The sequence below is a fragment of the Schistocerca nitens genome, chromosome 4 (assembly GCF_023898315.1).
Source record: "Schistocerca nitens isolate TAMUIC-IGC-003100 chromosome 4, iqSchNite1.1, whole genome shotgun sequence".
Taxonomy (NCBI): Eukaryota; Metazoa; Arthropoda; class Insecta; order Orthoptera; family Acrididae; genus Schistocerca; species Schistocerca nitens.
This window is the reverse complement of record NC_064617.1, coordinates 64,096,965-64,111,612: the sequence shown is the minus strand read 5'-3', so window position 1 is coordinate 64,111,612 and position 14,648 is coordinate 64,096,965. Positions and strand designations below refer to the sequence as shown.

General features: G+C 44.7%; 1 protein-coding gene across 1 annotated transcript in view; it reads left to right on the top strand.

Moving 5' to 3' along the window:
- Positions 1 to 14,648, top strand: part of LOC126251447 (uncharacterized) — a 516,817-nt gene that overhangs the window by 224,450 nt on the left and 277,719 nt on the right. Inside the window, exon 5 of the mRNA XM_049951875.1 lies at positions 4,736 to 4,997. Coding sequence (XP_049807832.1) covers positions 4,736 to 4,997 — 262 coding nt within the window. The remainder of the gene's footprint in view (positions 1 to 4,735; positions 4,998 to 14,648) is intronic.

Below are 14,648 nucleotides of genomic sequence, written 5' to 3'. Positions count from 1 at the left end.
CACACACTCCGACACTGCGTAGAGACCGCCAGCAGGCCCGGCCAAACCGCGTCCGGCGGAGATTTCCTCGCTGCTCCACGCCAACCGACCGACCACCACACATTGGCACGGAGACAGAACTGAAATAACTTAGCAGTCGACATCACAAGCTACACACAGTTTCACGAACACTTGCACGAAGGACTAGACAATACTAACGGCAGTGACTGTGAAATAAGAAGGACGAATCACGAGTAGGCACACGCAGGCAACGCATAAGCGATCGCTGGCCAACATACACGTCGTCCGACAAGACGACTGACCGACGACCAACCACGGTGGTCCGCACTCAAGTGATATGTATCGGCAACCGTCGGGCGAGACATGGCTGTCCGGACCTCATTGCAGCCGCGCTCTGACTGAACGTCTGCTGCGTCCTAAGTCAAACACTGGCATTTCCAAACTGCACTGACAGTGCCTCCCAACTCACTAACCGATACGAACTAACTGCTAATACACGACAACCGGGTCAATACTGTTGTTGTTGTGGTCTTCAGTCCTGAGTCTGGTTTGATGCAGCTCTCCATGCTACTCTATCCTGTGCAAGCTTCTTCATCTCCCAGTACCTACTGCAACCTACATCCTTCTGAATCTGCTTAGTGTATTCATCTCTTGGTCTCCCCCTACGATTTTTACCCTCCACGATGCCCTCCAATACTAAATTGGTGATCCCTTGATGCCTCAGAACATGTCCTACCAACCGATCCATTCTTCTGGTCAAGTTGTGCCACAAACTTCTCTTCTCCCCAATTCTATTAAATACCTCCTCATTAGTTATGTGATCTACCCATTTAATTTTCAGCATTCTTCTATAGCACCACAAATATCAAAAGCTTCTACTCCCTTCTTGTCTAAGCTGTTTATCGTCCACGTTTCACTTCCATACATGGCTACACTCCATACAAATACATTCAGAAACGACTTCCTGACATTTAAATCTATACTCGATGTTACCAAACTTTTCTTCTTCAGAAACGCTTTCCTTGCCATTGCCAGTCTACATTTTATATCCTCTCTACTTCGACCATCATCAGTTATTTTGCTCCCCAAATAGCAAAACTCATTTACTACTTTAAGTGTCTCATTTCCTAATCTAAAATCCTCAACATCACCCGACTTAATTCGACTACATTCCATTATCCTCGTTTTGCTTTTGTTGATGTTCATCTTATACCCTCCTTTCAAGACACTGTCCATTCCGTTCAACTGCTCTTCCAAGTCCTTTGCTGTCTCTGACAGAATTACAATGTCGTTGGCGAACCTCAAAGTTTTTATTTCTTCTCCATGGATTTTAATACCTACTCCGAATTTTTCTTTTGTTTCCTTTACTGCTTGCTCAATATACAGATTGAATAACATCGGGGAGAGGCTACAACCCTGTCTCACTCCCTTCCCAACCGCTGCTTCCCTTTCATGTCCCTCGACTCTTATAACTGCCATCAGGTTTCTGTACAAATTGTAAATAGCCTTTCGCTCCCTGTATTTTACCCCTGCCACCTTTAGAATTTGAAAGAGAGTATTCCAGTCAACATTGTCAAAAGCTTTCTCTAAGTCTACAAATGTTAGGAACGTAGGTTTGCCTTTCCTTAATCTTTCTTCTAAGATAAGTCGTAAGGTCAGTATTGCCTCACGTGTTCCGGTATTTCTACGGAATCCAAACTGATCTTCCCCGAGGCCGGCTTCTACTAGTTTTTCCATTCGTCTGTAAAGAATTCGTGTTAGTATTTTGCAGCTGTGGCTTATTAAACTGATTGTCCGGTAATTTTCACATCTGTCAACACCTGCTTTCTTTGGGATTGGAATTATTATATTCTTCTTGAAGTCTGCGGGTATTTCACCTGTTTCATACATCTTGCTCACCAGATGGTAGAGTTTTGTCAGGACTGGCTCTCCCAAGGCCGTCAGTAGTTCCAATGGAATGTTGTCTACTCCGGGGGCCTTGTTTCGACTCAGGTCTTTCAGTGCTCTGTCAAACTCTTCACGCAGTATCGTATCTCCCATTTCATCTTCATCTACATCCTCTTCCATTTCCATAATATTGTCCTCAAGTACATCGCCCTTGTATAGACCCTCCATATACTCCTTCCACCTTTCTGCTTTCCCTTCTTTGCTTAGAACTGGGTTTCCATCTAGCAGTCAGCAAAGGTAATACGTCAGGGCTTATACCGATAAGCGCCGCAGCTGCCGCTCATGGGGAGGCAAAGCAGCAACTCAGTGACAACAGAAATTTAAACTAACACAACGAGGTGGCAGTATGGTACAGTATGGTAAAAAAAAAGAATGTAAAATAATAGATGGCGCGAACACTAGCCACGCACGGCACAATCAATAATTGCCTTTTCTCAATTAATAGCATTAATAAGGTGGATGTTGACAAGGCTTCTCACAGAGTCCACACATTACACACATATGTTACGCTTTGCCTCGTTAATCGCTGATGATAAAAGTGAGAAATATATGAAATAAATTCTAAAAATCTCAAGAAAATGCCTTCTCCAAGTTGTAGATAGCACCTGAAGTAGTGCAGAAATTCCTTCTTTAATCACTTCGAAACCGATAAATAATTAATAGGCCGTACGACACAGTAGTAAGTACAGTAGGGCTAGTATAGTGCTCTACACAGTATTATTATTACTATTAGTGGCTGTGGTCAGACGCGAAGCATTAACAGCCAGAAAGCTTCCAATTTCTGACAGTTCAGAAGTAAGGACTGCAGCTATGAAGTGTAGTAATTATAGTGCACACATTATTACTTGTTTTTGATTTTAAATACGGTTATAGTTTGCAAGGTCAAGCAAGGGCCGCACTAGAGGAGTAGTGCGGGGGAGCATGCTTTTTAGCAAGCGTCTACACTGACTGAGTGTAGCTTTTTGGTTCGAGAAGCATTTGTGAGTAGCACTTGCGATGCATCTTGAATTCCTTCATTGTAACACATACACACACACACACACCGTGTGTGAGCGCGCACACGCTCATTCATACACACTACACACACAAATTAAATATGATTCATATTTCATCAGCAAAAAAAATAAAAGTGTTCGATGAGGAGTCTTTCATTCCTTGGTGATAAGGATAATGACGGCGAGGGCGGGGGTGGAGGGTGGGGGAGGGGCAACGAAAGGCGGGGGGGAAAGGGAGAGTGGGGCAATAGCTAATATCTAATTGCACTCAGGCGTAATCGTGTAAGAAAGGTTGGGAACCACTGTCATACCTACATATTTATGTAGCAGTGTTATCATGTACAACGATGTACACTGCTGGCTATTAAAGTTGCTACACCACGAAGGTGACGTGCTACAGACGCGAAATTTAACCGACATGAAAAAGATACTATTATATGCAAATGATTAGCTTTTCAGAGCATTCACACAAGGTTGGCGCCGGAGGCGACACCTACAACGTGCTGACATGAGGAAAGTTTCAAACCGATTTCTCATACATAAACAGCAGTAGACCGGCGTTGTCTGGTGAAACGTTGTTTTTGTGATGCCTCGTTAAGGAGGAGAAATGCGTACCATGACGTTTCCGACTTTGATAAAGATCGGATTGTAGCGTATCGCGATTCGGTTTATCGTATCGCGACATTGCTGCTCGCGTTACCCGAGATCCAATGACTGTTAGCAGAAAATGGAATCGGTGGGATCAGGAGGGCAATACGGAATGCCGTGCTGGATCCCAACGGCCTCGTATCACTAGCAGTCGAGATTACAGGAATCTTATCCGCATGGCTGTAACGGATCCTGCAACCACGTCTCAATCCCTGAGGCAACAGATGGGAATGTATGCAAGACAACAACCATCTGCACGAACAGTTTGACTACGTTTGCAGCAGCATCGACTTTCAGTTTGGAGACCATGTCTGCGGTTATCCTTGACGCTGCATCACAGACAGGAGGGCCTGAGATGGTGTACTCAACGACGAACCTGGGTGCACGAAGGGTAAAACGTCATTTTTTCAGATGAATCCAGGTTCTATTTACAGCATCATGATGGTCGCGTCCGTGTATGGCGACATCGCGATGAACGCCATACTGGCGTATCATCCGGCTCGTTGATATGAGGTGCCATTGGTTACACGTCTCGGTCACCTCTTGTTCGCATTGACGGCAATTTGAACAGTGGGCGTTAAATTTCAGATGTGTTACGACCCGTGGCTCTACCCTTCATTCGATCCCTGCGAAACCCGACGTTTCAGCTGGATAATGCACGACCGCATGTTGCAGGTCCTGAACGGGACTTTCTGGATAGAGAAAATGTTCGCTGCTGCCCTGGCCAGCACATACTTCAGATCTCTCACTAATTGAAAACGTCTGGTCAATGGTGGCCGAGCAACTGGCTCGTCACAATACGCCAGTGACTACTCTTGATGAACTGTGGTATCGTGTTGAAGCTGCATGGGCAGCTGTACCTGTACACGCCATCCAAACTCTGTTTGACTCAATGCGCAGGCGTATCAAGGCCGTTATTAGGGCCAGATGTGGTTGTTCTGGGTACTGATTTCTCAGTATCTATGCACCCAAATTACGTGAAAATGTAATCGCGTGTCAGTTCTAGTATAATATATTTGTATAATGAATACCCGTTTATCATCTGCATTTCTCCTTGGTGTAGCAATTTTAATGGCCATTAGTGTATATTAAAGAGACGTATCGTCTACCGCTATCGGTAAGTCTCTGTCTGCTGCCTCGCACAGTACAACGGGACGCCGTACAGCGGGTTTGGCCTGCGGCGCAACCTGAGCGTGGCCTGGGACAAGGTGGGCCAGTACGCGACGGACGTGTTCACGGAGGAGGCGGTGAGCGTCATCGAGCAGCACGACGACCGCGACCCGCTCTTCCTCTACCTGGCGCACGTGGCGCCGCACGCCGGCAACCGCGGGAAGCTGCTCGAGGCGCCGCAGGACGTCATCAATCGCTTCCCCTACATCCCGGACCCCGACCGCCGAACATACGCAGGTGCGTCGCACGTCGAACTTAACTCTACAGTACACTCTTCCCCGACGATACTCAGCCGTCCTTTTATATCCACATCTCCTAAGTATAAAAGAAGCATCCTTTGTGAGATGATAGTGTAAATAATTTAATAGCTGTTTAAAACTTCTGTTGAAATATACCGACCGACAGGACGAGATCGACATATAAAATTACTTACTTAGGGTTTCTTATTATATTTATCTGTCTGTTACACAAAAGGTGCCGTTACGGTTTGGGCTTTTCATCAACTCATCGTCGAGTGATTTATTTAATAATAAAGAAAAAGTGCGACAATAACGTTTCAGGATATTAAATAACAAAATAAAATTAATTATTGTACACAACTACTCAAGGCAGAATAGAGTGCATAGTAACTATGCAAAGTACTGCTGGTCAGTAAAAACATTCACAGTCTAAACTTTTCTGCACATTGGGTGTTGATACTGAAAGCCACAACAACTAGGCTATTGCTCAACGTCACTGATTTTAAAATCGCTAATACATGAAAAATGGATCTTGCATCATTTGCTTTGGCGTGAGAGTGTAGCTGATATCAGATGCCGTTGACACAGTCACGTCGATTAAATATTTGGGCGTAACACTGCAGAGCCATATGAAGTGGGACATGCATGTAATGGCAGTTGTGGGGAAGGCGGATAGTCGTCTTCGGTTCATTGGTAGAATTTTGGGAAGATGTGATTCATTTGTAAAGGAGACCGCTTCTAAAACACTAATACGACATATTCTTGAGTACTGCTCGAGCGTCTGGGATCCCTATCTGGTCGGAGTGAGGCAGGACATAGAAGCATTTCAGAGGCGGGCTGCTAGATTGGTTACTGGTAGGTTTGATCATCACGCGAGTGTTACGGGAAAGCTTCAGGAACTCGGGTGGGAGTCTCTGGAGGAAAGGAGGCGTTCTTTTCGTGAATCGCTACTGAGGAAATTTAGAGAACCGGCATTTGAGGCTGACTGCAGTACAATTTTACTGCCGCCAACTTATATTTCGCGGAAAGACCACAAAGATAAGAGAGATTAGGGCTCGTACAGAGGCATATAGGCAGTAATTTTTCCCTCGTTCTGTTTGGGAAGGGAACAGGGAGAGAAGATGCTAGTTGTGGTACGAGTTACCCTCAGCCACGGACCGTATGGTGGATTGCGGAGTAAGTATGTGGATGTAGGTGTAGATGTAGTACATGAAACGTTTCCTGGGACAGTTTCATTTTGCCGTATGAATGTTTCAGTAAGAATATGAAATTTATTTAAAGGTACAATTTTTCTCAATGTGAAAACTAAAAAAACATTACGCAACTACTGAGTCTTGTGCAACTGAACTTTGATGACTTACTGTATAATGTAACCGGGTGCGTGTAGTAGTGTGTACATGCTACAGCAAGTTTACTATGAACTGGGAGTGGACTATCCGCCTTACGGAATATCTGTGCATAGTTCAGCGAGTATTGAAAAAAATAAAAATGAAGTCTGAACTATTGTGTTATAATTAGAACGAATGCTTTCCTATAAAGTGCAAACTACTGAGTGTGAAGCCGGAGATGGCGAAAATTTTCAAATGGTTAAATGGTGATCGCGAAAAGAACAACGATATGAGCAGCTACATGACATGGATACATTCAACGAAGGGTGTCCGGTAGAACAAAAGAGCGAAGGTGAGCCTACTGTATTCTGCTCTGTTGTAGAGTACACTTCAAGAATGATGTCTGCTTTGTAAAAGCATACTACAACACTTAACAGGCGTAACGTTTGTTTTACCAGTTCCAGTTAGGTGGCTACCACTGACAGAACTACTGAGTGACAAAAACTTCCTACTATTTACTACGGAGCCAATTATAATACTTTCGTTTGGAAGACCCTCGACCTCAGTACAGTATCGCTCTGAATCAAAGTCCAAATATGGTTGCTAAATGCTTCCAAGAACTTTTTCTAAGTCCGGTTGTGAAGCGAAGAACTGATGGACGAGCGGCACTCATCAGAGACTAGTTGCTGGCACTCGTCCTACCTAGGAGGCTAGGCGTCGGGCCAAGAAGTAGATCCACTGATTGACTCTCCAGTCGACTTGAACTTGTTGGGCCGTACAGCCCATATTAATACCCGGTAGACGGTGTGATACCGTTTGACGCTCTATTTCGTCTCATATGACAGGGGATGAAAGCATGGCAACAAATGTCACCCTCTGCAGGCCACGCCCGAACTACGGCTTTTAGAGGCACGTTGCGCATCATCTCACCGCTTAACGCCTGCTGAGCAGGCAACCCAAATTGCACTTCTGTACCGCGAGGAGCCGCAAGGCACTGAAGATTACACAGGGCTGACCGAGGAAATTGCTACGACTCGCATCGAGGTACTCAAATGTGTTGCCTGGTCATTATGCAGAGTTGTTGGACGCTACCGATATTTCGACTCACCGAAAAATGAGAGCTGCTGTGAGGAAACATGGGAATGAAGAATAGAAACAGGAAAGACTGAATTGCAGTCCGGAACGCGAACGGAATTCAGTGTGGTAAGAGTAATTTTGTAAATAAATTACCTCGTTCCGGCTAAATAACGTGTAAGTACTACACTGGGCTATAAAATGTGATATGTAGGATTTTTTTTTTTTTTTTTTTTTTTTTTTTTTTTTTTTACACTTAGCAATGGCGTCTCAGCTCCTTATTAACCCGAATAATCTTGAGCTTGCTGTATTTTATTTTGTAATTTAGTTTCCTAGTAAGTTACAACCTTGTTCGTACCGTTTATTCTGTAGCACTGAGACCGCCGTTTTCAGTATACCAAAAACTTTTACTATTTTTTTTCTGAGCCATCTGTTTTTCTGGTGTGGTATCATGGACTGATCTGGTGGTAAACTAGTAACCTTAATCTGGGTTTCTGGTCAAAAATAGGCAGAAATGGGACTTCAAAACATTTAACTTCTAATGTCAATTTACTTTTTATTACATCCACTGATGATGCAGTCGTACCGTATAAGTGCACTGGCCACATTGAGATTAATTAAAGTAGGAGGAATTTCTGCTCTAAAAAAAAGTAAAACAATGTCTTTGCTCTGATGCAACGGAAACAAGCAGTATAGTATGGCTTTATGGAGACGAACGCTAGGTTTAGCAATACCCTGTACATAAACATTTTAATCCATTTCCTGATGCATCTGAGAATGACCTGCAAGGCCTGAAGTAAAAGACTGAATTTAAACCTTTAGATTTACTACACTTACTTTTCTACATGGAGGAGGATTAACTGAGTAACAAATAATGTTCTGGAGTACTGCTGTCCATTACGAATACAGACTTGGCGGTAACTTAGCAGACGAACTGATCAGCATGGGGGGTGGGGGGTGGATGGGAGGGGGGGAGTGGGGGGCCTCTATGGGAACAAGAGGGATTTTATAAATCTGTGCACGATCTATCATGCTACATCAGAGACAAGCATTGCTGAGAACAAAGAACAAGAGAGAAAGTTGTTATTATTAATACACAGAAATTTTCGGGGCTGATAAACTTAAAATTTCGTTAATCGATTTGCACAGAACAAGAGCAGGGCGAGAGAAAAACTGGATGCTAATTACAGTCATTGAAACAAGATAACGAACACACTGTTCAACCTAAAACAGGGCGGTGTAAGTAATGTAGCTTGTGACACACCTGACAAATATATCAGCATTTCCAAAAGAGTTTGGTACAAAGAATTGGGAGTACTAACCAGCGCTGGTCACGAACTATCTAACGGTACGCCAGCAAACAGTTGCTTTGCGTCACACCGTAATTGCCTCCTGGTACAACTGAACAGCGTGTGCACATCGGCCAACAGCATTTCTGCGTATCCTCCCGTCTTAAACTGCCTAGTTCGCTCCACTACTCCTGCGATAAGACTCACTTTTTTGGCGTATCTTCCGATCAATCAAAGCTCTAACTTCCAGGAGCAACATGACGGAGCTATCGACTCGTGTCAAAAGCGCGGAATATGGGTTCCTTATTCATTCGTTTTAACGGACAGGCTCTCTTGAAAGATCTCGAAACTTCTACCGCAAGTTTCACGCAAGCAGTGGAAACACACGGCCACAAATACGGAGGGAGTGAACATTCCGTATGCGTGCCCCAAGTCACGTACCCCAAGTCAGAGAGATCTGGTGTCCTCTGCCACCATCTCTCTCCTTGCTCTCCGATCTCTGCTCCCCCCATCCCCTCGCAACCTACTGTGTTGTGGATTTAGTTCTCTAGGCTTGGAGAGAGCAGAGAATTCGCATTAGCCTACAGCAAAACTGAAAATGGATTTCATGCAAGACAGGGACTGTCCATGAAATAGAATCTGCTGACCATCAAGAGGAAAGCAAAGATTAAAATAAAACACGCCCCTCAGATCACTTTTTATAGGCGTTGGTACGAGTAGAAAATGATAAAAATACGATATGAAAATGATAAAATACCGTTGAACCGTCAATTAGGGCGGTTCACAAACAAAAACTCAAGTACACATGTTATTCCGAAACGTTATCGTGGAAGTAGGGGCCAGGAGGTGCTGGTGAAATACCACACACCGCTAAAGATACCTTTTTATTTTAAAACTTTCTCAATAATAAATTTTTCAGTCTGGCATTTCTTTAAAAAAAAATTCAAAACAATTTCAAATAGCTTGACAATTTTCATCATGAGAAGCAGATTACCAGGTATGACATTAACAACTTGCCAGTAATGAGATTTTACCTTGACATCTGTATATAAGACAATAAAATAGTTCTATGTAAAGGATATTACAAGGTCTGACGTTAACAGTAAGAAGATTTTAAACTTGTTATACTTGTTATATCAATATCAAACTTGTTTATCAATAAGGGAACAATTCCAAAAAAACTTTAACTAGCTAGCTTGCACTAAGCAAAATACACTCCTGGAAATTGAAATAAGAACACCGTGAATTCATTGTCCCAGGAAGGGGAAACTTTATTGACACATTCCTGGGGTCAGATACATCACATGATCACACTGACAGAACCACAGGCACATAGACACAGGCAACAGAGCATGCACAATGTCGGCACTAGTACAGTGTATATCCACCTTTCGCAGCAATGCAGGCTGCTATTCTCCCATGGAGACGATCGTAGAGATGCTGGATGTAGTCCTGTGGAACGACTTGCCATGCCATTTCCACCTGGCGCCTCAGTTGGACCAGCGTTCGTGCTGGACGTGCAGACCGCGTGAGACGACGCTTCATCCAGTCCGAAACATGCTCAATGGGGGACAGATCCGGAGATCTTGCTGGCCAGGGTAGTTGACTTACACCTTCTAGAGCACGTTGGGTGGCACGGGATACATGCGGACGTGCATTGTCCTGTTGGAACAGCAAGTTCCCTTGCCGGTCTAGGAATGGTAGAACGATGGATTCGATGACGGTTTGGATGTACCGTGCGCTATTCAGTGTCCCCTCGACGATCACCAGTGGCGTACGGCCAGTGTAGGAGATCGCTCCCCACACCATGATGCCGGGTGTTGGCCCTGTGTGCCTCGGTCGTATGCAGTCCTGATTGTGGCGCTCACCTGCACGGCGCCAAACACGCATACGACCATCATTGGCACCAAGGCAGAAGTGACTCTCATCGCTGAAGACGACACGTCTCCATTCGTCCCTCCATTCACGCCTGTCGCGACACCACTGGAGGCGGGCTGCACGATGTTGGCGCGTGAGCGGAAGACGGCCTAACGGTGTGCGGGACCGTAGCCCAGCTTCATGGAGACGGTTGCGAATGGTCCTCGCCGATACCCCAGGAGCAACAGTGTCCCTAATTTGTTGGGAAGTGGCGGTGCGGTCCCCTACGGCACTGCGTAGGATCCTAAGGTTTTGGCGTGCATCCGTGCGACGCTGCGGTCCGGTCCCAGGTCGACGGGCACGTGCACCTTCCGCCGACCACTGGCGACAACATCGATGTACTGTGGAGACCTCACGCCCCACGTGTTGAGCAATTCGGCGGTACGCCCACCCGGCCTCCCGCATGCCCACTATACGCCCTCGCTCAGAGTCCGTCAACTGGACATACGGTTCACGTCCACGCTGTCGCGGCATGCTACCAGTGTTAAAGACTGCGATGGAGCTCCGTATGCCACGGCAAACTGGCTGACACTGACGGCGGCGGTGCACAAATGCTGCGCAGCTAGCGCCATTCGACGGCCAACACCGCGGTTCCTGGTGTGTCCGCTGTGCCGTGCGTGTGATCATTGCTTGTACAGCCCTCTCGCAGTGTCCGGAGCAAGTATGGTGGGTCTAACACACCGGTGTCAATGTGTTCTTTTTTCCATTTCCAGGAGTGTAGTTGTCTCTCGCCAGTTACATAGCTTATATTTGTAACAAGATAAATGTGAATAAACCAGCACACAAACCTTCACACTAAAGACAGTTCCCCCAAATAAATTTTCCTTAGCTCGGTGATGGAGTGACACGTGTAAAGTGCCCAAATCACAATAGGCGGAATAGTTACTGGTGGTCTGCAGAGCCATAGCAGATCAGCCCCAAAACTTCCATTACAAGCCGCCACCTCCCCGAGTTACTCAAAACCAGAAGATGTAGCAAGAGCAGTGCCTGCACAGACTCAGAACCACAGACCTCCGTGACACCGACCCTAAATCACCCCATCGAGGTGTGAGTGAAACGGTCCGACCAAGAAGCAATTACCACATTCCGGCGGACAGGCAAACGAAAACTGTGGTGGGACGACTCCAACAAAACCACAGGTGAAGAAACTCATACACTTCACTATAACTTGAAAACCTTCTTATATGTAACTAACTCTGTTACATAAAAACGGTACTCAACTTTTCACACTCCACCACAGCGCCGGAAACACGTTGCACACGTGAGCCAATCGCTGCCAGTGGTTTCAACGGCCGATAAGAAGACATACGGTCCCACGCGCTGATCTCCTGCACCACGGCTTCGAAGCATCATAAGCCACGTACATGCGGGTAGGGCAGACTTAGCCCCTGACAGCCAAGAGGTCGGCCAAAGCACGTGGCGAGCAGCTGACGACCCCCCAACAGCAGGGCTCCGCTCGCGCCACCACCTCTGTCGGTCACCGCCCACTACGTACTCCTCGAAGTCACGCGACCGTACCCTTGCTCCACCTCCCGCCAGAGGGCGGTAGCGATCCAAACAGCCCGCCAAATCGAAAGCGCCACCGCAAACACTAGACGCGAAGCGAAAGCACTCCACCTGGTGCGCTTTTCGAAGAGCTGGACACAACTACGGCTCAACCGTATCTAGTTGATAGGCTACACTCTAATGAAACACGTACACAAATAAACAGACGTCTCTCAGTTTTACTTAACATAGTGGCCGGACGCCTTACCTGTCGCCACAGGCGTTAGTTAACGCAAAGTAGGGAAGTAGTATGCATCACATGTCAATAAATTCTGTAAACTTTAGTTTGTGTGTTGTCACATTTTTAAATGTTTCTGCATAGTGTTTCCTGAGGTGTAGGCAAGCGACCAGCCCAGCACTGTTTAAAACCGCATAAACATACACACACACACACACACACACGTTCTCAATCACAACTAACCGATCGTTAATATTACTCGTATATTTTAAGCCGACATATTTTGTTTGACTTCCAATTTCTTTCTGTTTAAATTACTGTGGTGTTTACAAATATGTGTTGCCTAGCGTGGATAGTAATGCATTGTTTTGGTTAAAAACAGTCTTCGGAAATTTGATGTCTGGGTCTGGAAATTTTAAAGCATATTCCATAAGGACGACTCACTCCTTTGTCCAACATGGCAGTGACTCTTCTAGCTGGCTAAACATTCCACTGTTAACTTCGACAAAACTGTATACAAACTCTTCGCTGCTTATTGAGTAACTGAAATACATGCGTCGCCACGGCCTCCTCTAAAAAGAAATGAAGCATTCACGGAATCGTTTAAAATTTCTTTAGTAATCTAATATCTTAAAAAAAATAATGTACATAGGTGTTATACAGTATCTGATCATGTATTAAAGTTGGATGATAGAAGCAGACATTGCACAGACTGTCATCTTTGCAATGGTCTGGAAGGGTCGAAGACGAGAAGGCAATGTCATACGACAATTTTACATGGCGTATCCAAGTACAACTTCCTTTATAGAAAATTCCCTTCGAATGTATCAAATCAATGCATCAAACAATTAACCGGCACAGAAGCCCACGTCAGTTAATCTTATTTGCATCTAGCCGTGTTCCGCGTGACCTAAATAAACAACATTACAGTCGAAATCCCAGAGCAAAATACTGTAGTATATTGTTGAGAAATCTGAAACGTGAACAGCTTATAAGATAAATTTTATTATTTTGAGTTTTTTCTCAAAATATAAGTTTTTTTCTTATTTCTTTTTTTACTTCTAATAGCTGGAATTAGAAGTTCGGTGTCCTAAATAAATTGATCTGTGCTAGGTGTTCAGAAAATGCTTAGTAATCAGTTTTACAGAAGTTACATTATCTCACTGAAGCAATAAAATTAATCCCTCCACAATAACTTGGTAGCCTGCAGATATGTTTATTTTGCTGACAGCTTTCGTAGAATTGTAGTTGCTTTTCTAATATGAAAGAAGGTTTCGGGTTTGTATAGTAATGGACATACAGCAGGTCGAAATTATGTCACGTCTACGGTCATCAAAAATAATATAGGCCACTGCCAGTCAAAAGTTTTGAATCAGCTATCACTACTATGGATTTCCGGTTAAGCAGGGCTATCGCCTTTACTTGAGACGGTTCCATTCGAACAGGTCTCATTCCTTCTGCTGTATGTGTAGCAATCCTCGTGTTAATTTACAGTACTTTGTGAGCCTCTAGCAGTGTGTTCGTATAGCTGCTCAGGTTAATTCCGTATTACCGACTAACGCGGCGGAATCAGGAGACATACTGAAAAACGTGCTGTGATTGCAGCTCTGCATCAGTAAGGCTATTCTAGTAACACAATAGTAACAAATATTGTCGTACCTCAACCTATAATGGCGTATACACTGCAGCGGATAAAGCTTACTGGTGCCAATTCACGTGTGTCATAGGGGGAAGATCTCTTCCTGTGTGTACAGTGTAAACGTCAGAGGACTTGCTCCTGAAATTCTCGATGAAGTAAATACAGTCTCCTTGAACAAGTGTTAAAGAGGTGCACTATGGTCAAAATGACATTTTTATGCAAATAAAATAAGGTGAAACGATTGCAGTAGGTACAGAAACATAAAATCTGTAGCATGCAGCAACGGTCCAACGCGTCATTCACGCACTAATCTAAGTCGTAAGAACTTGGAAGCCATTGACGAATGCTTGCTCGTCGACTTTGTGGACAGCGTACCAAGTGTCAGTGTATGACGCCAACGGTGAGGGATGGTGGAGGGTCGGTCTTGGTGTGGATGTTTTGTGGGTGATACAGTCATTGAGCTATTGGGAATAAATGAAACGGTAAGGAAGGAAGAATATCACAGGAGACTGATGAACAATGCAGTTCACCTAGCAAGAGACTTACTAGTTGTGAGTTTATTCAGCAGCAGGTCCGTAAATCCAAACCTGATTATAAATTGTGCCGACGGTATGTCGAAAAGAGAAATGTGGGGAATTGAAGACTATGATTTGGCCAAATTAGTCACCTGACTTAAATC